The sequence below is a fragment of the Rhododendron vialii genome, chromosome 12a (assembly GCF_030253575.1).
Source record: "Rhododendron vialii isolate Sample 1 chromosome 12a, ASM3025357v1".
Classification (NCBI taxonomy): domain Eukaryota; kingdom Viridiplantae; phylum Streptophyta; class Magnoliopsida; order Ericales; family Ericaceae; genus Rhododendron; species Rhododendron vialii.
In genome coordinates this window covers 21,084,253-21,109,322 of record NC_080568.1, presented here as the reverse complement: position 1 = coordinate 21,109,322, position 25,070 = coordinate 21,084,253, and the positions used below count along the sequence as shown (strand labels likewise).

At 37.3% G+C, this 25,070-nt stretch overlaps 2 protein-coding genes across 4 annotated transcripts; both read left to right on the top strand.

Moving 5' to 3' along the window:
- Nucleotides 1–6,436: 6,436 nt before the first annotated feature.
- On the top strand, nucleotides 6,437–8,877 carry LOC131311116 (peroxidase 5-like). Its single transcript, XM_058338445.1, has 2 exons — nucleotides 6,437–7,047; nucleotides 7,753–8,877. The coding sequence occupies exons 1-2, from the start codon at nucleotides 6,820–6,822 to the stop codon at nucleotides 8,836–8,838; spliced, it is 1,314 nt and encodes a 437-aa protein (XP_058194428.1). The 5' UTR covers nucleotides 6,437–6,819; the 3' UTR covers nucleotides 8,839–8,877.
- A 7,317-nt stretch (nucleotides 8,878–16,194) lies between these two features.
- On the top strand, nucleotides 16,195–23,585 carry LOC131310195 (glutamate--glyoxylate aminotransferase 2). Of its 3 annotated transcripts, none has more exons than XM_058337092.1 (14): nucleotides 16,195–16,548; nucleotides 17,715–17,926; nucleotides 18,700–18,765; nucleotides 18,917–19,034; nucleotides 19,313–19,394; nucleotides 19,511–19,598; nucleotides 19,735–19,893; nucleotides 20,554–20,727; nucleotides 20,819–20,950; nucleotides 21,388–21,453; nucleotides 21,645–21,709; nucleotides 22,470–22,561; nucleotides 22,637–22,793; nucleotides 23,265–23,585. In XM_058337092.1, the coding sequence occupies exons 2-14, from the start codon at nucleotides 17,810–17,812 to the stop codon at nucleotides 23,392–23,394; spliced, it is 1,446 nt and encodes a 481-aa protein (XP_058193075.1). In that variant the 5' UTR covers nucleotides 16,195–16,548; nucleotides 17,715–17,809; the 3' UTR covers nucleotides 23,395–23,585. The 3 variants fall into 3 exon arrangements, with proteins under 3 accessions (XP_058193075.1, XP_058193077.1, XP_058193076.1); XM_058337094.1 differs by having other exon boundaries at nucleotides 16,226–16,563; XM_058337093.1 differs by having other exon boundaries at nucleotides 16,226–16,570.
- Nucleotides 23,586–25,070: the final 1,485 nt, after the last annotated feature.

The window sequence follows — 25,070 nt, the reverse complement described above, 5'->3', positions numbered from 1 at the left end:
TTTACACCACAAATGATTTTTACTTTCGTTGTCCCATTTTCCTTGTCCACATTTGATCCCGTGTTTTTTCAATATATATTACGTAGCACCATTTCAAATGACTCTACTTAATCAGGTAGCGTCATTCCAATTGGCTCTACTTGATTAAGTAGAGCTATTTCAAATTGCTCTATTTGTTTGAGTAGAGTTATTTGAAAAGGCGCCAGTTCCACGTCATACAACTGCCTGGCACAGGAGTTTGCGCCACATGGCATGTAGAGCCAATCTAAATGGCGCTACTCGAGTAGAGCCATTTAAAGTGGCTCTACTGAGTAGTTTTAAAAATAATTTGAAAACTAGAGTATTCCGATCAATTGTTTTAAAAATGAGATTACTTTGATTAAAATCTCTCATTTTGTCAAGGGGTTTCCGTCCAAACCCACCGCCTGTCCCGTTTTAAGTAAAGTTCTGAAAATACCCCGCCTCTTCGTCACTCATACGTGTCTCGTCTTCTGTTCTCTGTTCGCGTTCTTCTTCCAAATTCTTCACCTTCGTTGCGCCTCCTCCGTCGCATCACCTGTCACTCATCTTCACCGTTGCTTGATTTTGTCACAAGCAGGACCCCGAGGTGGTTCAAGTTCTGGAGCGATGCTGTTGTGGACCGGCAGCGAAGGAACTCTAACTCCTCGTCGGAATCTCCCGAGCGGTACTTCAACATAACTCAATTGGAGCCGCCGAAGTGGGTGGAGGAGTACGTGGAACAGATCGGTACGAAAGCCCCAATCAATTGAACTAGTTGGTAAATTTCCCGGTACGAAGCCCCAATCAGTTGCAACCCTAATGTTTGTTTTGAGTTTGATTTGATTTTGAAGGACGGAAAAAGCTTCAGTAGCGGGGGCTGTGGAGTCATCGGTGGACGTGGTTCAGGGGAGTTCTTGGTCTCTTCGTCAATTTTTTTTTTTGGTTTGTTTATTGATTTATGTCTTCTTCTTTTTTTGTTTATTGATATATGTGGTGAATTATGAGGGGTTTTTTTTATAATCATTTTAGTAATAGCTATTCTGCTCATATGATTCAGGTTGGATGAGATTATGGCTGTTTTTGTAATTTGTGGGCGTGAATTCTGCATATGAGTGTGTGAATTTTAAATTTAGGGGTGTGAATATGTAGATCAGACTATTTTAGGGTGTGAAATTCTGCATATAGATGTGAATTATGGGGTGTAAATTCATATACCAAAAAATTCACACCAACAATTCACACCTAAAATTCACACCAACATTTCACACGCAGAATTCACCCTTCTAAAATAAAAGATTTCAAGACATCTTCTGAACAATTCACACCCTCTAAAATGCAGAATTCACACCTCAAAATGCAAAATTTACACATCACAACTCACTTTCCAAAATACACAATTCACAAACTAAAATGAAAGAATTCACATCTCTTAAATGTAGAATTCACCACCTCTAAAATGAAAGAATGAATTCATACCTCTCAAATGCAGAATTCACCACCTCTAAAATGAAAGAATTCACACCTCTTTTGAAGAATTCACACTCCTGAAAATGCAAAATTCACACATTACAACTCACTACCCAAAATGCACAATTCACAAACTAAAATAAAAAACTCACACATCTCAAATGCAGAATTCACCCCCTCTAAAATGAAAGAATTCACACCTCTTCTAAACAATTCACACTCTCCAAAATAAAAGAATTCACACCCCTCAAATTCAAAATTCACACAGACTCTACACAATTCACATCTAAAAAATACACAATTCACACTTTCAAAAACAAAACAAAAAAAATACACATAATTTTTTATTCAATATGGATCTTATTTGATAGATCTTTTTGAGTAGAGTCTAAAAATATAAATTTTACAAAAAGCTGATATATATATATATATATATATATATATATATATATATATATATATATATATATAATAAAAGATATTGAGTTTTAAACTTTGTAATGGAAAAAAAGTAGTAGCAAATATGTCCACATCGGTATGTGTCAACATCAACCACATGTTTATATGTTATCCACGCAAAGAAGTGAGGGCAAACTAGTAAAAACATCTTCGAAATGGGTCTGGGTGGGATAGCGCAATAAAAGAGGATCCACATAGAACCCCAACAAAAAAACAGGGCCGGATGGTAATTTCCCTCTTTTCCTCAAATGGGCTCACTTTGGACCAAAATTTAGAACTCGTGAATTAGCCTCTCCTCAGAGCTGGGCCTAAATAGTACTACCAACAACAATCCAATAACCTGTTTGTTTTAATTTGTTTAATTTATCAAGTAAAAAGTGTATAAACCAGTTGATTGGATAGGGTTTTCAGCAGTAAAAGTTAGAGTTTTTGCTTAGGCTTCCAAAAAAATTTGAATTTCAAGGCCCTTCAAACTTTTTTACCTCTAATAATAGTCCAACCAAAAAGCCTCATTTTTTTTATTTTCACTTTAAACCCTTGAAAAGTCAAGGCCAGCTAGCTCTGAATGAGATTAGAGAGAGTCATGAGGTGTGGGAATGAGGGGGAGACATGGGAAGGAAATTTAGAAAGCAGAAGGAAGATATGCTGAGGCTTTTTGAAAGTGGGGGTGCTACAAAGAAATATCAACCAGGGAAGACTATTCGGTGCACATTCTCTTTACGAATTATTGTGGCCGAGATATGAATTAATCTCGTGTGATTTATTTTATGAATTTTCGTGGTGACTTTCATGAATTTTTGTGATTGTTTCATTGCAAATGTAGATTTTTTTTAAAGGTGTGCTTCATATGGGCATGGGCCTTTTATCCAACCTGCATTTCTAATCAAGGGCCACATTTGAGAATCCTAAGCTGTCTAAACTGAAGAGGACTTTTGGAATCAGTAATACAAATGCTTCATTCCTTCCACTTTTTTGTTCATGATGATACTAACGAAAATCTTAGATTTGCTGGCTAAAGAGAGAATTAATTCCTTTGCTATGCATGATTCTGACTGGCTGTGTGTCTAAATTGCGGCCCTATAGAAACACGAACAACACCCAATATAACGTCTCACCGACCTCCTAGATTTAAATTAAGAAGTTTTCTTGTTTCATGATCAAGTAATCTGTAACGACCCGAATTTTTGACCCAATTTTTTTTTTTTCTAAATATAATATTATTAGAATTATTTTCCTTAATGCAGTTTTTTTTAAATACAATTATGCATGCAATATATATATATACATGCATTCTTTTTAATTTTTTTTTTCTACACACACATGCGTGCATGCACACTCCTTCTCCTCCCTCACCTCAAACGCCTTCCGTCTCTCCGTCTCCTACTTAGTCTCTACTTCCTCCCTAACTCTAAAATCAAGCTCAATTCGTCCATTCCAAATCCCATGAACCCAATCCCATTAAATTCACTCTTATTCAACCTCTTCCAAAATCACCTATGTAACCCTCCCCATTGACCTACGAAATTTACACCACAATATTCCCCATGCGCCCACCAGTCCAAGAGAGAGAGAGAAAAATCAGAGAAAACTAAGCTCCAATTCATGGAGTTTTAGAGAGAGAAAGAAAGAGAGAGAAAAGTGGGTTTTATAGTTACGTTCAACCGAAACTCAATTCAACCATCCCGATCAACTCCTACAATCCAGAGCATCCCCAAACAAGCCTCAATCCGATCCCAAAGTCTCCCGATCAAAGAACCCGAATTCATCTTCTCCAAAATTCAAGATTTGTTTTAAAACCAATTCGATCCGATTCGAGGTATTATAATCTTATCCAACCTCTTCTTTAAGTACATTAAGTGTATTCACCAATATGATATTATTTTTGAACCCGATACTTTATTTGTAATTATTTACGAAGAAGACAACCCTTATGATATTTATTTTATAGTATTTCTGATATTAATATTATGAAAAACTACTGACTTGATATTATTTTCTTACAATATAATATCATCTTAGTATAAAACGTATTAATTATATCAGTTTAATTTATCTGGTAGATTAAGTTTGTTTTAAATGTTTCGAAACAACTTGGCGACCTTCCAAACCTCATTTTTGACGCCCGGACTATTTTTTCTAGACTTTTCACACCTGAAAGATCATAACTTGTTAAGATCATTTTTTTTATTTAATTATCTATTTATTGAATTATTTATTAGTTATCTATCAAAGTTTACAAACGAAAAATCTTTGCGACCTTCCAAACAATGTTTTAACACCCAAACTAATTTTTCCTGGACTCCTTTCATCTCAAAGATGATATCTTGTTAAATTAAATATTTTCTTTATTTAATTTACTATTTATTGTTCTTTCTATAGTATTTCCAATCAAAATTATTTTACGACCTTATAAACCATATTATTAATGCCCGAGTAATTTTATATAGACTACTTACACTACAAAGATGAAACTTTGTTAACCTCAACATATTTTAAATTTGTAAATTATTTATTATCTATTTACTTCACTTTTGGCCACTTTATTTAACGTCTTCATTTAAATTAATTCCGAAAACCTCCGAACCAAACTTTTGACACTTGAGCATATTGCATAGGACCGTTAGGACTCTTACTAAGGTCAAGATAATTTTTCTAATATTTTTACCTAATTAATGTATTTAATTAGTTTTTAATCAATCTAATTACTTAGAAATAATTAATGGGAGCCTAGAAAAATATATTTTTTTAATTCTTTTAAAAAGCTCTTACTTATTATCATCTTGGCCGTACAAGATTAAGGGCAACGGCCCATTCATAAAAGGTTGTGTGATTATTTTGCTTGTAGGTTGTTTTAATTTTTATTCGTTTTAATTGTATATTGCACTATTACTTGATTTGAATACTAGATTGGACCCTAGAGACATGGAGTGGTATGCGAATAGAATTCACCTAGTCGATGCTAGGTAATGGATAAATTGGAAAGTTTTGTTTTTCTTTAGAATGCCCGCAAGCGGGATTTTGAGATGTGATGAGTTGGATGTGATGATTTGAAACTGGCAAAGTAAGCCCAATGATGAATTGAAACTGGCAAGAGTCCAGTGATGAATTGAAACTGGCGGGAGTCCAATGATGATTTAAAACCTAGCGGGAGTCCAGTGATGTTTTGATAAAACCTGGCGGGTAGTCCAGAGGTGTTTTGTGATGATAAAACCTGGCGGATAGGGCCAGAGATATTTTCTGATGATAAAAACTGGCAAAGGTCAAGCGATATTTTGTAACAGTAAAACCTGACGGTTGGTCAGTGACGTTTTGCGATGATAAAACCTGGCAGTGGTCTAGCGATGTTGTTTTGATAAAACCTGGCGGTGGTCTAGTGATATTTTCTGATGATAAAACCTGGCGGGTGTCCAGTGATGAATTGAAACTGGCAAAGTAAGCCCAGTGATGAATGTGATGAATGATGATTGGCAAAGTAAGCCCAATGATGAATGATGAATTAAAACTGGCAAAGTAAGCCCAGTGATGAATGTGATGATTGTGAAGTGGTGTATAAGATAAGCGAACCCTAGTTGTGATTCAGGCATGATAAGCTTTCCCCTTGTTGTAGTGATTGGGGTGCACACACTCGGTATATCTGCGACAGCAAAGGGGAGTGATCTCATGGGACCGAGCATGGCTAGCGGTTAGGGAGGAAAGATCCCGTGGAGGAGATCTTAGATCGCACGATAGGATAATGGATAGTAATAAATCAATTTATGTGAAAAATCTTTGTTTTACTTCTTCGCACCATATTTATCCTGCTGCGTGCTAACTGTATAGTAAGAGGGGTAGTTGGGTTGGATTATTTTACTGGGTGATTTATCACTCACGGATACGTCTGTATCCTGGTAAATCGATTGCTTCGGCGATCAATTTGCCAGAGGGCGCAGGATTCAATGGAGGAGCAGTCGGACACAAGAGGAATACCAGGGATGGAGATCGAGTATGCTCGGGATTCGTGTCAAATTTAGAGTCAACTCTGAAGCTAATGTATTTTAAATCAGTAAATTTATCTTGTGATTGTAAAAGATAAACCTTTATTCTGAAATATTTTATTTATTCTGAAATATTTTATTTATTTAGAAATATTTTCGTAAAAAGTATTTTATTTTACTCCCGAAAAGTCAGGGCGTTACATAATCAGATATCCAAGTTTAAACACAATGACTGCTCTGGTCTATGGTAGGTAGCAAGGAAGTACTAGAAATCTGGTTTTTCCGACCTACTTGAACTTCAATGTTCAAACACATCTACAATTTCCAATGGTGGGGAAAAATACAAAAACAAATTATTGCTACAAATACCTCATAAACTACAACCACTAGTTTCTTTTAACATAGCAAGATTTCCGGACTCATTTTTAGATGGATAGGGAGCAATGCCTCACAATCCCAAAGGAGTCAGGGACAATGATAGCCGTCCAATATTGCTTGAGAGAAAAGCTACTTACAAAATCGGTGAAACTTATCCGGTTGACGCGGACGTCAAAGTGTTCTAAAACATCGGAATGACACAAGGAAAACAAACTGACCAATGACAAAGCATTTGACCTTGTATCTTCACGGCGAAAGGAGGAAATGATGAAGGGAATCCTTTTAAGAACAAAGTCCAGCTGATTTCAACATTCTGAATTTGGAAATCTCAAAAAATCTCAAGCTGTTAACAAAACTATTTTCACTCGTCCAAACCCTAAATAGAAACTATGGGACTCTTTCAACATGGGTTTACAACTTTCCCTCCATAAAAAATGTCCTAAAACCCTCACCACCCAACCCCTTCAACCTTGTCTATATAAACCCTCTTCCCCTCAAGGACAATTTGTCAATCTCCTAACCCCAAAATACAACCTAGAAAATGGAAGGAGGAGCTCGAAAGATCGTGACAATCTTTATAGTGTGCTCGATATTTCTTCCTCCAACTTCAGCTAGGCTTGGGCCCAAAGGGCTCCGCATAGGGTTCTATGAGAATTCTTGCCCACGAGCTGAGGAGATCGTAGCTGAGGTTGTCTCTGAAGCCTACAGAAAAGATCCTGGAATTGCTGCTGGTTTTCTTCGCATTTTCTTCCACGATTGCTTTGTCAATGTAAGTTGTTCATTCACCTTCTCTCTTGATTACGTAAATCCCAGAACATCTATGAGGATGACTGCCATTGGAGTTGTACATATCAGCGAAAGAAACAAATAACTCAAGAAAAATGGCAATCTCCTTTACATTTATAAATTCAAAATTGGTGAATCAATTAATCTTGTTTGTTCTGGTGAAATCCGATACCTCCCATATTTTACTGATTCATTTTACAGTTCTTTCAAAATAATAAAAATACCCCAACACGTCATTGTGGATGAATATTTTTGGTAAATGCATGCAAAGCAAGTTTTTGGATCATATACTTGAGTTAAGGACATAAATACATACTTGGGCAAAAATTGTGTATGGAGACCCCTTTTTTGAATCATTTATTTGAGTATTTTCCCCAAATCTTCTGGTTATCTAAATAACCACCATGATTAGGGTAATGAAACAGACAATTTCTCGTACATAGTATCATAAGTAGTAGTGAAATTTATGTCCTTCTATTTAAGACCAAAACAGCCAAACGCTCTCTCATAAATATAAATATGTTCAACCCATATCAGTTTGACATGTATTTGTTCATAAATTTTGATTCCGGAGGATAGGACAGAGAAAGGGTTTAGAAATCATTTTCCCTCAAATCATTATAGCCCACTCATTTAATTTCAAGAATCTTTCTAAGGATTTTCATGCCAACATTTATGTGACAAACAGGGATGCGATGCCTCAATTTTGCTGGATTCCACCCCTTCTGGTGGAAAAATAGAGAAAGACTCACCAGCCAACGGCAAATTCCTGAGAGGCTTTGAAGTCATCGACACAGCCAAAGCAAGGCTAGAGAGTGAATGCCCAGGAATTGTATCCTGCGCTGACACCCTGTCCTTTGCAACCCGAGACGGTTCCGTTCTAGCCGGGGTCCCACAATACAACATGCCGGGAGGCCGCCGCGACGGCCTTGTTTCCCGTGCTGAAGATGTCGGCAGGAACATGCCGTTCTTCAATGCGCCAATTCAACAAATCACAGAACTCTTCGTCAAGAAAGGCTTGACCCAAGAAGAAATGGTTGTTCTTACTGGAGCCCACTCAATCGGCGTTGCACATTGCCCGAGTTTTGCTTACAGAGTGAACAAATACAATGACACTTTCCAAACAGACCCTAAGTTGGACGACGCGGATTCAGCTAATATCAAGTCTGCATGCCAAAGACAGGTGAGCAATGAGGAGATAGAGAAGACTACTTTGCCGTTTGACACCCACACACCATTCAAGATGGATGGTGGTTTCTACACGAACTTGTTGAAAGGGACAGGGTTGATTGAGTCCGATCAAGCAATGGCTTTGGACCCCAGGACAAGACCCGTTGTAGAAAGATTGGCTGAAGATGAAGGAAAATGGTTGAATCAGTTTGGTAGGGCAATGAGTCGGTTGGCGGCAGTGGATGTGAAAACCGGAAGTGAAGGAGAAATTCGAAAACAATGTCGATCAGTGAATTTAGAAAACAAAGGAAACACTGGCATTGCTCAAAATTTAGGCAAAACCAATAACGATGAAGATCCTGGCAAATTAGACGAAGTTGAAGATTCAGGAAAATCTGACTATGCTGAAGATGCAAGCACACATGTTAACTCCAGCGATGTTGTTCAGTCTGGCAACTATTTTGATTCAAGCCACACTTTTGATTCAGGCATCAATTTCGATTCAAGCAATACCGCTGGCTTAAGCGACAGTTCCGATTACACTCACCATTTTCCAAGCAACTCTATTGATTCGTTACACGACTTTATGAGGACTATGCCATAGGGCAACAAAAGGAATGCTGGTTTGGATGTGGCTAATTAGCTTCTTCCTTTCTTGTCTCTTTCGATATCGTTTGAATTCGATTGTTATTTTTTCATTTTTCCAACTAATAGTTGATCCTGTCAATGTGACAACAATGGAAAGAACACAAAGTGATCACTGAATATTTGATAGGACATTACATGCTGAACAATGTTGTTTTTATGAATGAAGTTCTAGTGAGCAGTGTCATCTACACACACACATATATAATATATATCGATGGTGTATTGACTATTTTGTTTACTATTATGACCCTACTCACTTTGGCACATGCCGAAGCCCACAACGAGAATCTGGACGAGCATTTTGAGTGTATTTATACAAAGAAATAATAAACCAAAGTGCCATCCTTCCCTGATTCTCCTGTAATAGCTTACGACGTGAGAGCAATACAAGGAGTCCAGCATCAAATCCACCCTTTTCTTTTTGATTCTCAAAACCTGCCTTAATGGCTACAAAGATAAAGAAGAAGAATCCATACTCAGGACAGAAAGAAGAACCTCTGTAGGAGAGGAAACCCAGTTTTGGGCAAGAGATTGTCTCGAAACTAAAGCTGTAACTTCATGGGTTGCTCTGTTGGCTGATCGATGAACCCATCTCAGTGAAAAGTCACCCAAACCGAGGAAATTCACAATTATCTTACCAAGGGGACACCAACTCATAAACACAAAATAGAATTGGTTGCTCTTTGTCCGACTCAACCTCCACTCCCCTAGCCCAAAATCCATAGCAATCGAGTATCTCTCTGATTGCCTTAAGCTCGTGAAGACTAGAATAAACTTTAGCTGACTTGATCACTAGGCCAGCCACCAACTTTATATCCAAGTCCCTTAAAAATTATCGCCAACTTCCCATCCCCGTTATTTGATCTAATTGCAAAGTCACAATTTGCCATATACTTTCTACAATTCTACGGTCTGGACTCCAACAAGGCAAATCATCTTCTTTTGGTCGGTTATCCCTGTTGACTCGAATTCTCAAAATTACTGTGAAATTCCTGCTTAGTAAACTGGGCTTTGGCGATAATATTCATCGTTGGATACACCTTAGCGTTTTGAAATACTATTTCATTCATCGATTTCCCTATAAACCAAGCTAGCTATAACAGCAACATTACTCAAGAAAGCACCAATATCATCAGATAGATTTTCAAGAAGGCCCAGACGACCATTTTGAGGGCAAAATAAGGAGAACTCAAAACATTATGGAGCGAAACGCTGCTCATTAACCACACCGCTCGAGCCCACGAGCAAAAAGGAAACAACATATGCTCTACATATTCAACATGGTTATCACAGATAGAACAAGGATTAGAAGGAGCACACATACGTTCGCAGGATTTTGCTTTGTAGCAAGACTCTCTCCGCTAAAAGGTTTTGACCATGTTGGGATTTAGTTTCCAGATTGATTTCTATAGGTTGACACAAGGGTTTCGAAGAGGGTTTATTAGGTAAGCTAAATGGTATCCAGATTTTACCAAGTAGTTTCCATTCGAGTTGAAATGCCACACCAGCCTGTCCCCTCTCTTTATGATAGGAAGAGAAATACAAGTAATTGCTTTTGGAGTAACAGGGCCGCCCGGCGTCCCTGACATTTATGGGGCCCTACCGCCCTACACGAACTTTAAAAATGAGGGCCCTTACATACTTTACGAGCACACAAAACAAATAGCAATCAGTCTTGAAAAACATATACAAGGTAGGTAGATCGGCCCCGTTTACGCTAGTGATTAATTTATGCATCACAATTTTTTGGTTATTCTTATTCAATTTTTTTTTTGTTAGTTTTACGCCAAACTTTATGTGATATAGATGAGTAAGGACGAGAGGAATCGAAAAAGTAAAAAAAATTGACTTTTACACAAGTATTTTGGGAAATATCCAAAGAGGGTCTCTTGTCAATTTGACTAATACTAACGGGGATATTTGTTGGAAAATTTCTAGAATTAGTGAATGGAATCGGGGTATTCGGAGGGTCTCCTGAGGTAACTGAAAAGGTTTATGTTAATCTGGGCATCAATTAATGGTGTGCGGTTACTTAATACCTCATGATCTCAGATAAAAAAAAAATATTGATCATCCCATGATCTCAGATTTATTGGGCACAATTGATGCTCCAGCAGCTTTCGAATTCATTGTGGTTGGGCAGCCAAAGGTCTTCCTTGGTTATATAACGAGGATCCAGTTATTGTATTCTTCACCTTTTCCAGAATTGATCATACAGAAATTTCTAGAGTTTGTTCTTTGTTTGACTGCAATCTCCGGTTCAGTTCGCCAAGGCAGTTTAAGGTGGCATTTTGTGGGATGTGGCTCTAGCCGAATTATCTTGAGAGACATGCGCCAATGCAACCTCAACACCCTCAATCGATCGATAGGTGGCGAATCTGTCTTAAAGAGATTTTGTGAAACACATGATTCAGCTTATTATTTTGCTTGTGTTATTTGTAATCTGTAATTTACAGTGTATTGCTCAATAAAATTATACTAGTATGCAGGAATTTGCCCATTGTATTTTTCCCAACAAATTAAAACAATATTTTGATCATTTTGAAAGATTGATAGTTTGCTATATAAACAGTATTCTTTCCATTTTCGGTCATTTGTGACACAAACGGGAGTAGTTCCATTAAATTTTTTTTTTTTGACGGGAATTTTCGCTCTTTAATGTGAAGGGGTATTTCGATCAGTTCGTATATGATAGTTTGCTTCTGAGTAAGCATGGGTATTAGGTTAAAAATATAAGTATTTGGGTCATAAAACTCTTTGTTGGATATTTTAATATTAAATTTCTTTATATTTTTAGTGCTAGACTTCTACAAGTCACATATATATCTGTGTAAGAGGCTCTTATTATGGCATTTATTTGGATATCCACTTGCAAGATCATATCTAATCTTGAGATCACATCATTGAATTGGGTATTTGGATATCTAGGAGCAAATTTAGAAGAATCAACGGGTATATCTAAGAAATCTAGAAAAAAAAAAAATCAGGAGCATATCTATCTAAGTGGATTTTGTCATTAATGGAATAGATGTAACTTGATTTCTTTTATTTTTCCATTTTGCCCTTATATGCATGTTCGATCTGATGCCTATATAAGAGCATCCCCATTGTAATAAGCAAATGAGTGTGGATAAGCAAATTCAACAATAATGCTAAAAAAATACCCACTGTGGGCTCCCCGACCGGCGCGCGCCCGAGAGAGTCGCCACCCGAATTTTTGAGATGGATGATCCGAGAAACCGACGATTCGTTTGAAAAATGCTTTTGGTCTAGCGAAAAACGTCGAGACTTTGGGTTCGGGAGCCACGTTACGAATATGGAAGGTTTTGTCGAAAAGCACCCATCTCGCCCGGTGAAACCGGTCTCTACTAAACAATTTCAAAAGGGAAAGTTTTCATGAATCTTTTGGAAAATAAAGCTCTTTAATAAGCAAGTAAGACGGGAAGGGACATGGGAAGTATATCACGTTGACGTGTACGTGGTGTTATTTTGTACAGAGGTGATAAAGATGATGCAGTGCATAAAAGAAAAAGGAAGGTTCTGGACGAACTGTCTGGACCACTGTCATCTCTTTCACAGCATACTGTAATGTCGCGCACGGCTTTATAATATGCCGTGTGGGGTTTCTGTTCCGTTATCAGAATGTCATCAACTCTCAGGATATCACGTGCAACATTTTTAAGAAATATCAAAAGATGCACAATCACTGGATCGTCTCAAGACAGTGCCATTTCATCAAGTCATGAACGTAAAACAACTTTTAGTATACTTTTTTACTTGAAATGTTCAAGAAAACCTTGTTTGTAAAACGAGACATGACTTGCAGATATGGTGGTATTTCTGAAGACACTGATGATTGATTCCTCAACAACAAAACAGGTCTTACAAAAGATGGCTTTGGTTCAGACAGTTTGAAGAAGAAAACAGTAGTTGATGAAATGCCGTGCATCTGAACACACTACGCCATGCGACGCATTGAAACGCTGCGCAGCGTGGTGCCTTCAAGTCAGTGACTGTTTTGTTTTCTAAAAATGATTTTTAAGTCAAAATTTAACCAAAGGAGGGTTAAGCCTGACAGCAGAAGAAACTCCCTTAGGATCAAGACCGAGTCTAATCCAAGGAAACTTGATTTTTACCTTTGATCTCGAGCTTGGATGAGGACGGACGACGGTGGATGAGCATTGGTAAGATCAATTGAGAAAAGAGAGGTGTGGATATGTGTAATAGATGAGTATTTTGGGTAGTTGGGATCTTAAAGTGAGAAAAATGACTCACTTTTAATGGTGAGGAGAAAAATGGGGGACTTTGAGAATGGAGAAACCCAGAGAATATTTTTAGAACAAACTTTCTCCAATGCTTGGAAGTGAGGAGTGGGTGTGAAAACATGATAAGAGAGAAAGAGAGTTCAAGGCCCCTTTCCCTTGAGCAGAGGGGTGTATTTATAGGCAAGAGCCAAGAATTTTGAATTCAAATGGTGGAAATATTTTCTGGGCGGGTCAGAAGTGCCTTTTCAACTTAGCCAACTTATAGCTGTGGCTCAAATGGGCGTGACCGACAGCTAGCTGAGCCAATCAGAACTTTACTTGAAATGTTATGTGGTTAACCTCATGACCTCGTAAGGCATAATGAATTCTATTATGCCATGCGGTGTAGAAGTGTTCCGCGCGGTATTATAGGTCCAGTACAGGGCTTTTGGGCTTTGGGGTTTGGGCTGAAGGAGTCCTTTATCCAAGCTCCCGAAGATATTGTTTCCTTTATTTCATCATCGGGATGTTCAAAGTCCCTTCGAGGTTCAAATTGAGGTGTCTACACCCACATTGTAATAAGCAAAATTACAAGTCATTTAGCAAATAATCAAATTTCACCCATTCCATGACAAAACTTAACAACTTTTACCATTAACCAAATTCAATAACTCAAAAACATTACATATTGGAGATGAATAATTTGGTGTGGTCGGGTGTGTGATAGAAACTCGTTTGCTATTAGACAAATATGCATTGTGTATTGTGGAGGTTTTTTTTATTAGGGATGCAAAAATAACCAATGTGGAGATAGATGTTGTTAAGTTTGATTATAAACTACTAAATGAATAATCAAATGCTGACGTGACACATTTTAATTATGAATTTTGATTATTACCATTACGGAGTATACAAGATGTAATCCCAGCCAAAAAAGCCAAGAGTAATACCAAGACTTTTCCAAAACACGTATTAGCTTTTTCCATACTCAATTCTTCCCTCCATCTTTGTTCTCTCCAAATCAGTTTGTGAGTTTTTAATATGTACATGAGAATCGTGGGCAAAGTATAAGGGTATTTTTATTTGTAGAGCTTTGGGTTCTTTTACTTGTACAGAGTAAGTCCGAACCATACGATAAATTATCGGGTTGTTTTATCCTGGAGGGAACAAATCAGAGATTTTTTATTACATCGGTTTAATACCGTAGAGGACTTGAATCTCCTTAAAGAGAGCGAGATTTCCGTGACCCAACCTGTTAATTTGTCCATTGTAATTTTATTTTTGGTGTAAATTGTTGTAATTTCAACAACACGCTTAAATGCTACTCCTACAATGCAATTTTGGTTATTTTGTAATATTGGTGTTTTTCGGTATGAACTAAATAATAGCAATATTTCAAAAGAAAAAAATGCTCAACGAATGATTAAGAGTATCACATCCTCTCAAATCACAAACCAAACAAAGCATAAATATTTACTAGTGATGAAATAGCCCACCCCCATAGGAAGGAGGAGAAGAGAGTCCACCCTAATAGTTCGTCATGATACTATTGATGACCCATTTGGATGCGGAGAAAGAATTTAGAGTATTAGTTAATAAGGGAATACGATAGTAGGAGGTATTAGTTAATATGAGATAGCCCACATTGATATGATGAAAGGGATTAAATAGTAGGTTGTTTGGATGAGGTAATAGAGAATGAGAGATTAAATAATATTTGGTTTGGATGAAGGATTAATAAAGGGTATAAGGAATGATGGATGATATAAAAAGTTATCAAATGACCATTTTGCCATTGTGTAGTCTCTACATTAATTATGTATTACGTTTTATATGTAAATGCAAATTTAATTATTTTTTCACAATTTAAGCTATAATACTAACAAATTAACGAATTTAGTATTATTATTAAACATTTTTTTATTATAAAATTTGGTTTTTTTTTAAAAAATTAACTGTTCCAAATTTCAATCCGTTTGAATCGGTAAAAAGATTTTAGTTTTCTGATTATTTTATCCTAAATGATCATAATTAAATTTTGACTCTAAAGATCTCGTTAATTAGCTCTAAGAAAGTCGTAGAATCAAATATCTCTTGAGTCTAATCAACGAGAGCCATAAAATCAAAATTTAATTATGACAATTTAGGATAAAATGATCAAAAAACTAAAAATTTTCCACCGGTTCAAACGAATTGAAATTTGAAACACTTAATTTTTCAACCTCTTTAGACAGTTTATATATTAAAAAATATGGTTAAAAATTTAAGTGTTTCAAATTTCAATCCATTTGAATCGATGGAAAGATTTTAGTTTTCTGATCATTTTATCCTAAATAATCATAATTAAATTTTGACTCTAGGGCTCTCGTTGATAGCTTTAAGAAAATCGTAGAATAAAATATCTCTTAGGGTTAATCAACGAGAGCCATAGAGTCAAAATTTAACTATGACCATTTAGAATAAAATGATCAGAAAACTAAAATCTTTCCACCGGTTCAAACGGATTGAAATTTGGGACAATTAATTTTTCAATCTCTTTAACCAGTTTATATATTAAAATATATGGTTAAAAAATTAAGTATTTCAAATTTCAATCCGTTTGAATTGGTGCGAAAATCTTATTTTTCTAACCATTTTATCTTAAATGATCATAATTGATTTTTGGCTCTAAGAAACTTTCTATGAGCACCTTAAGAAAGCTCTGAAATTATTTAAGGAGTCTTATGATAGGTTTAAATGAAAAGTATGATTTTGGATAGAATAAATAATATAAGTTGGTTGAATAGTGGATGGAAAAAGGAGATAACGAGGGGTATCTTTGTCCATAAAATACCTCTCCACAGCTGAATTATTTTTTGGGACCTTAAGAGGAGTCTAAATATAAGACCGGAGAAACCGTAAAACATGGGAAACGGTGGAGGGTAAGAAATTATCAGGATAATTAATGCGATGTCAAACGGGGAAAAAGGGGTGGGCTCCTCCCGTATACCCCCCTCTTGTTTTTTCCCTCCCCTCTTGATTCCATCCAAGCAGGCCCTGACAGTGATTGTGACCACAGGAGAAAGAGACCAAAGTAGCAGATGAGCCAAACCATGCGAGCGCTCAATATCGACCAACGGGTTCATAGCTCGAAGCTACACCACACTTCTTGCATGAGATTTATCCACAGAAAAATCTCTCAAATTTCCTTCGGAAAATTTCCCATATAATCCATCTACCACTTTTCAGTGGCTGTGGTGTTGCCTCTGGCTCTGAGGTCAATGTGAGCTGCCACATTGCCCCCACAAAACGTTCCAACTCTCTTCTTTCTGTCTCTAGCCAACCACAATATTCCAACTTGGGGGCGGTGCCAGTTTGTTTTAGCACCTGGCCTCGGACTCAAAAAACCAACTTCACAGCCCCATTCGAAGCCATCTCGAAAGGTAGCAGCCTGAACTGTATGCGGTACCAATTAAATACCCTTTTGAAATATCAATTAAACGCTTAATTAGTAGGATTTGTTTGATTTTGCTTATGAAATTAGGTTGTGTGAAATGGGTATTGATTTTCTTTATCACTGCTTGCGTCAGAATTTGTGATTTAAGTCGTCAATTTGAGGCTTTTGCATTAGGTTATAGATGGGGTTTCAGTCCTAATCGAAATATGTTTATATATTTCATTGCTTTTAATTGATTGATTCAACTTATTTTAGTCTTTTTAATGGGTTTTCCTTACGCCCCAGTTGTTTACTGCCAAAAAGTATCCACCTTGTGAAAGTTTCTCACGATATGGGTCTCTTCCTCTTCGCCAGAGCTCGAACTCAGACTTGGTTTTGGATGGTTGAACTGTCACATCCATTTTTTTTTCGAATTGTCACAAGTGTTGGTTGCTGTTTCTTACTGATACGCGTATCCTGCATTGTTTCCGTTCACTTTTGGTTAAATTTCGTAATTTAAAGCCACGTGTATGTGGCCGGACTAATAGCGGAGGGTCTGCGTAATTTCCTATGTTGAGGTCACCCTATTCGATTAATTGTGAGAGGATTACCAAAACGATATCGCCAGAGGTTTATATTCCATGTTTTGTATAATTTTCCCTAGTTGTGGCATTCAAACGATACAAATGACTTCCCACATCATTTTTTTTTCTATCGAATTCTATGCTTAATTCGGTCAATCAAGGGGACCATCTATATGTTTTTAGGCTCTGGTGATCCTAATGAAGTAGTAAGATACTGATCTTTCAGTGGTTAGGTGTACCGATAAATTGTTGGCACCACCTCCCCAATGGCTACATGTAGTACGATTTATTTATTTATTTATATAACTAAGTGTTCGGACCAACTTACGTGAACCTTTACTAATCCTGGGGACCATAATTCCAACGTCCACTAGCGGGGGACATGTAGTACGACTTGATGTTACAAAGTGGATGGGTTGTGGTTGTGGTAGGAATTTTGATAACGAAGCAGAATTATTTTATGCTCCTATTTCAATCAAAGACATATGCAGGTGTACTCTCTACTACTAATAAGCAATATCATTCTTCTATTTTACGATTTCGTTCTAAGTAGATTATTGATTGAAAGAAGTACCTGTGAAATTATCAGATAAGTGGATAACCGAGTGCAGAGGTTGTTGTTTGACCTCTTGTCTGTAATCCAGGAAAATTGGGTGGGGTCAGTTGGACAATCTCTCCTCCACCATGTCGCCCAAGGCATTGGACTACGAATACTTGAATGAAAATGTGAAGAAGGTTCAATATGCTGTCCGAGGCGAGCTGTACCTTCGAGCTTCAGAACTTCAGAAGGAAGGGAAGAAGGTACAGATTTTTTGAACACTTTTGGACTCTTACTTCTCTTATAACTTGGGATTTTCTTCATGTATGTGCATTCATCTGTTTGTTTTGTTTTTACTTTCTATCCACTTTTCCTTGCATAGCTGGCTGGCACTAAACAAGCACAAATAAGCTCTTGAAAAGCAGTTGCAAGAACTTATGTTACAGTTGCCAAAGCAATGCCTTGAATAGATTCTCTGTCTTGTATAATATATAAGGTTCATTTATTTGAACGTATATAAGCATCTGATATTCTGATTGAACCACATATCCAAGTTTGCCACGTAACTGGTGTTCGGTTAAATATGTTTTGACCCACAGTATCCATTGCAGATATAACCTACAAGGTATGGCCATATGGGATAGACAAAAACATGGGGGACAGTAGCACTATTAAACATTAATCCGATGGGATAATATTTGCGATGGCCTATGAGATTACTATCCCTTCACTTTTAGTCCCATGAAACCCATAGGCCAAATTTTGTTTTAGAACATGTATGAGAAATAAAGGAGAGATCCATAGACACAATTCAAGATCGTTCGTCCCTGTTCGGTTTGGGTTTTGAGGGAGGTTTTTGAGATTAATGAGTGGAGAGAGAGATAGAGAAAATTTATTGAAGACCGTGCCCAAGGGTTGAGTCCCCAAAACGAACAAGGCCTGTTCAGTGTTTCTTCTCCAATACATTCTCTCGTTTCATCATTTCTGTTTTCTTCTCCAATACGTTTTCTTGTTTCATCATTTCTGTTATTTGCAGATTATTTTCACCAACGTTGGCAATCCCCATGCCCTAGGACAGAAGCCATTAAGTTTCCCTCGTCAGGTAAATTGCAATTCCAATTATATCTGTTTGATTAACGGTGTAGAAATCTTACTTCATGTCCATTCCACCAATTTATAAACCATATTTTTTGGTTTTCTGTGAGATAATTGTATATGCAGTTGAAATTCATTCGAAAGATCCTTTATTTCAGGTGGTTGCTCTATGCCAAGCTCCATTTCTGCTGGATGACCCTAATGTTGGACTCATATTCCCTGCTGATGCAATTGCAAAAGCTAAGCATTACCTGTCATTGACTTCAGGAGGTCTAGGTATTCTCTATGCATATTGTCATGAGAAGAGTGTTCAACTTGTCTTGATTAAACACCATATTAGGACTTTTCAAGATTACTTGCCTCCAGGCAATGTCCTGATCTCAACTTGACCTGTCGTATTAGCATTCCCATGATATACGTAGTAGCTATTTTGCACAGCATTTTTCTTTTTCTTCGAACTTTTTGGTTGAACTGTTGAAAGATAGAATGCAGTAAATGAGATGGAGACTGAGCACTCAAGCTCTGTGTAATTAGTTCCATTGTCAATTGATAAGGTGCTTACAGTGATTCAAGAGGCCTTCCTGGAGTGAGGAAGGAAGTGGCAGAGTTCATTGGAAGGCGTGATGGGTATCCCAGGTGATGATGCTTGATATTATTATGTTACAGTTTTAAGTCTCAGCTGATTATAGTGTTACTTGGATCGTGATTTTAAATATCTTAAAGTGCTTTGTTGGTTCATGCATCAACAACAGTGACCCAGAACTTGTATTTCTCACCGATGGTGCAAGCAAAGGAGTAATGCAGATCTTGAACACTATTATCCGAGGTGAAGGGGATGGGGTACGTAATTTTCACAGGACTTTGCAACATTCTATTTCCTGTGTTGTGAAATCAATAGTTTTCTCTCTCAATGGGTATTCGTGACTTCCTATTGGTTTCTCCAGCATACTTGTGAATAAGTTACTTGTGTGACCAGATTTTGGTTCCTGTTCCTCAATATCCACTTTACTCAGCTACAATATCTTTGTTTGGGGGCTCACTTGTTCCATATTACCTGGAAGAGACAGCAAACTGGGGTCTTGATATTAATAACCTTCGAGAATCAGTTGCACATGCTCGCTCTAAAGGAATAACTGTGAGTATTTCCCTTGCATTTTGTTTGAACAATAAAATAACAAATCTGTATACATTTTGGAACTCTGAAGCTGTATGACTGGATGTCTTAGAGAAAGGGCCTTTGATTTTGCAATTTTGACACCAATTGATTGGTCCTAACTTGGCATTTAACAACTGAATGAAATTTTTTCTTGGCTTGTTGTATGGCGTTTTTGGTGTTCATTCGTACTCCCTTCATCTCATATTCCTGTTCCATCTTTCCATTTGGGGATGTCCCCAATTGTTAGTTCTCTTTGAAAAGTCAACGTATACATCTTTTACTGTTTCAGAACTATCCCTCAGACCCTTACAAGTCACAAATAACTATAAATCACTCAAAAGTGAGAATAAAGGGGCCATATGGAATTACTGCCTTCAAATTTCTATTAAAATTTAAACACCATTATTACATGCCTCCTATAAAAGCTTGAATTCCAAAAGGGTCAGAATTATGGGACGGAGGGAATATATTGTAAAGCCAGGTAGCTGGAGTATGGTACATTGTCCTAACACTGTCTTCTTCTTTTTTTGATCGGATGACATTTCTCTTCTGTGTATGCAACTTTTTAACCAAACTTTGGACCATAACTTCACGTCGTTTCTCCTCCATATCCTTATCTGTTCTACTATTTATAACCAGGTACGAGCAATGGTGATTATAAACCCTGGTAATCCTACCGGACAGTGTCTCAGTGTAGCTAATCTGAAAGAGATTTTACGCTTCTGTTACCAAGAAAATTTAGTCTTGCTTGGGGACGAAGTTTATCAACAGAATATTTACCAAGATGAGCGCCCGTTTATCAGTGCAAGAAAGGTAAATGTCCTTACGGTGTTAGGAACTTAATCCGATTTTTTTATGGGATCTTAAAATCAAGTGACATTGCACTTTACTTTCACAATGATAGGTTATGTATGATATGGGACCACCCCTAAGCAATGAGCTCCAGCTTGTTTCTTTCCACACCGTGTCAAAAGGATATTGGGGTGAATGCGGACAGCGAGGCGGATACTTTGAGATGACTAACATACCTCCAAAGGTTTGCAGTGTTTTGTCAAATAGTCATCCACATGCTTCTTGAATTGTAAACCAGTCCGTTTCTCATTTCTTTTCAAAAAGCTTTTCTGAATTTGTTATTATGTTTTGAGCATGAAAAGAGAATCCAAGGTTTCAAGGAAATATGGTAACACACACACGCACACATATAGTACTATATATTCACGTGATCAACTGAAGCTCTACCATGTTTCAGTTTTCTTTTATCTTTGTTCTCCCATTTTTTTCTATTTATTTCTCAATGGACAATCTTCATGCGACAAACAAATGAAATAGTATTTCATTTCGTTGTGATGGAATTACTTATCTACTTACCTTCCCTTGGAACGGTAACTTGATTTCAAAAGAAGTTCATTTCGATACGTATACATGCATTAGTGAAGGCGCCTTTTCATCTTTTTTTTGTGTGTGTGTGTGCAGACTGTTGATGAAATCTATAAGGTTGCATCAATATCACTCAGTCCAACTGTTCCTGGGCAGATATTTGTAAGTAGGAATCCAATAGTCACTTATTTCTGTGTCATCCAGGGAGTGGAGGAACTTGGTTGAGTACCATATTGTATTGTTTGTGACTTTTGTTTCTTTCTGTATGTTGTGATTTATATTCGTGAAACTAGACGGTGCAACTTCCTTTTGATAGATTAGTCTCAAGGTGAGAGGATTACTAACTTTTGCAGGTAGGACTAATGGTCAACCCGCTGAAACCAGGAGATATCTCATATGACCTATTTGTTAGGGAAAGGTATCTTTCAACCCTATATAAGTTTCTCGTTCTGTAGTTTGTACTGTGACTGATGAAAGTACCAGACAAATCCCTAATGTCTTTTCGCTATCCTTGGTCAGTATAGAAACAAGGGTCAACTACATTCCAAAGCCACGATCGAAAGAAGTTTTACTGACCATGACTAGTCTTTCAGTATCAAAACTAGGGTCAACTGCGTTCCAAAGCCATGATCTAGTGGTTATAGACTGATAGTGGTGTTCAGATAGTCGCTCTATTCATTTCTCCTCGTTTTTTTTACTCTCGGTTTGTGGGGTTGGTGGATCAAAGTTATAAAACAACTACGAGAAAAACAGCATGACTACATAATTGGGAGCATAATTTGTGAAGGCACGGTCACTGGAGAAAAGAGTTGGTTATACACCTTTTCCATCCAGAAGTTGACTAGCTAAGGGCTTAAAATCATCAATAATTAAACCCTGGGAGTGCTGAATTTCTAACATGGAATCCAGAATGAATCCGGCTTCTCTGAAGTCTGTTTTTGGATTGTAGAGAGCAGTCCGTGCAATTGCGGCCGCCCAAAAGTGTTTTTAATGACCTGAAGTGATACCAGAAAAGTATCTTACGACATGAGTCTTTCACAAACCTTGACCATAATTGTCGAGATGGGCCACCAAGATGCGACTGCAATCCAAACCAGGACTGCGGAGAAGCCGGGTCCATCCAGAAATGATTTTATTTGGTAGTGAACTAATTGTGGTTCTCTTAATGGTGAGTGCAGCAAAGGCATCCTTGAGTCACTGAGGAAGAGAGCCCAAATTATGACTGATGGGTTCAACAGCTGCAGAAATGTTGTTTGTAATTTTACAGAAGGTAAACCATTTCTCATTCTATTCCCAGTTTCTTGTGCTTTCCGAAATTTATTCTAATATATTGGGGAGTATTCAGGTGCCATGTATTCCTTCCCACAAATACGTTTGCCACCAAAAGCAATAGAGGCTGCGAGAAGGCTTGGAAAGGTTCCAGATGTTTTCTATTGTCTCAAGCTATTGGAAGCCACTGGCATCTCCACCGTCCCTGGTTCAGGATTTGGACAAAAAGAAGGGTAACCACTTTTTTTCTTCTTCTTTTTATCATTCCATAGGCCATGTTCCAATCAAATTTCTTCCGATACCTCTATGTTTTCAAAGACATTGGTGCTCTTCTTCATATCCCGATTTACAATTTCCCTGCATAATGTTACAGGAACTAAGTTTCATGTTTTTCTTAAAGGGACTGATATGCATAACTTCATCTGAGAACAAGAATTTTAGCTCTATTCTTGGTTTCCCCCCTTTTTTGGGTCAATGGTGATGTGCTACACTGTTTTACTAAGAACAAACCAAAAGGGTAATTAGCTATGCAACAGCAGGTCCCATCCCACGACTCCACAAAATCAATGCAAGAAAGTATAGAAGAAAGAAATTGCAAGATTAAATCTCATTTCTCAAGTCTTTGCCAACTTCGTACTTTTGTGTGTCTTACACTTTGTTGCAACCAAAATGCAAGTTCATCTCATGGCTTGCTTCCTGAATAGGGTATTCCACCTGAGGACAACCATCTTACCAGCCGAAGAAGAGATGCCTGCAATTATGGCAAGTTTCAAGAAGTTCAATGATGAGTTCATGGAGCAATATGAAGACCACAGAGGCTATTCCAGGATGTAAAGGTGTGCTTAAGTTTATAATCTGTATAATTCTCTTCTGATGGTGGAAACTGTCAACTGTATGTACACCCCTGAACCAATATCCTCCTCTGGCCATACAATTGGGATATACCAATTTGCTTCTGTTTTATAGTAGCCCTTATTGACTTTTCGCTTCTGATGAATTAATTATATGCATTGATGGTTCAAATATCCACCGAATTACTTCAGTATTCTTTACGATGACCACCTAAAATTAGATGTTCGACATGAAACAAACTTAACTTGGCATAATCGATATTTTGGAACCAATTTCCACTAGGATTTCTCTGTATGCAATGTTCCGAAAATAATGTGTCGTTCTTGAGTGTTTCAGAAGAGGCCAACATGGAAATTCATTTTTCATGTCGGGAAGCTCCAGCAACTAAATAACAGCATTCATAGGAAAAAGAGCAGTGATTTCTTAACCTGATTATGGGTGCTATACTAGGATGATTAGACTGTTTTCTGCGCTAATTTAGCGGCAGATCAGTTTTTCATCTCATCAACTGCGAAAGTTTTAGTTTACCCGGTGGATTCTCTAAATCAGTCAAGACTCTTTTCCTGCTTCTAAAAGGGAAGCTCCGGCAAATAGATAAAGAAAGAAGAGAGGTTTTGATGTGTGTGTTGCATATAAGCGGGAGGGTACCCAAATCGTTGGTTAGCTTTTGAATTTGAGTTTTTACTCAAAGCAGTGTAACAGCTCCAACCAACTTCACAAAAAAATGTGGAAAATATTCTTTGAGTTGTTCATATAGGAGAAAGTGCAACAATATTGGAGAAAATTAGAGAATGCCACAGACTATATTGATTCTGAAGAAGTGCCCAAATATTTGGAATCGGTGACGGGCCTATTCTTAAGAGTGCTATCTATAAGCTTGAAATGGTTCATGTTTAGTCATTCTGTCCTTGCAAGTTAATACCCTACCTAGATCAGCCTCTTTTGTACCGTTTGCTTTTCTAGCAAAAAGCAAGCTTTGGCCACAAAACACACACACACTCACTCTCACTCTCTCTCTCTCTCTCTCTCTCTCATAATATTGCGTTCACTCTCTCACCTACTGTTTACACCATAATTTAGTAATTTAGTCTAATATGATCGATTGGGTCAAAATGTTACACGTGTCAGCACATTTTGAACTAGTTAATATAAATGCAATATGAAGCCTATTAAGGCAAATCAAATGGACTAATCGACGGTTAATATTCAACTCCGGAACACGTTTCAAAGCATGAGTTACATACAGATCGTGGACAAGACAATTAATACAGGCAGACAGTTGAAGCAATTACAACATTGGGAACGTGTGAGGTTATGAAGAAGTAACCGCCTCGTGCAGATAGTGGAGCAAGATAAGGAAGTGTGGAAGTAACCACTCAATTCAAATCAAAGGAGGAAATTCCATCTGATTTGAATTTCAAGTATTTCAAGTCGAAGACAGCCTACAAATGCAAGAATAGAAGATAGTTAGAACCCCCAATCAATCGCCCAAAGGCTTCTACTTTTATCTGTACTTTACATTTCTTGCTCAAGGAGTAGCTTGTAACGTAATTGTCTGTTCGATTGTGTTCTCACCGTCGATCGACTTCTACCTCGAAGAATAATAAAGTCCATTTTGTTGTTCTTCTTTCATCTCCATTCACTTCATTAAGTTTGCT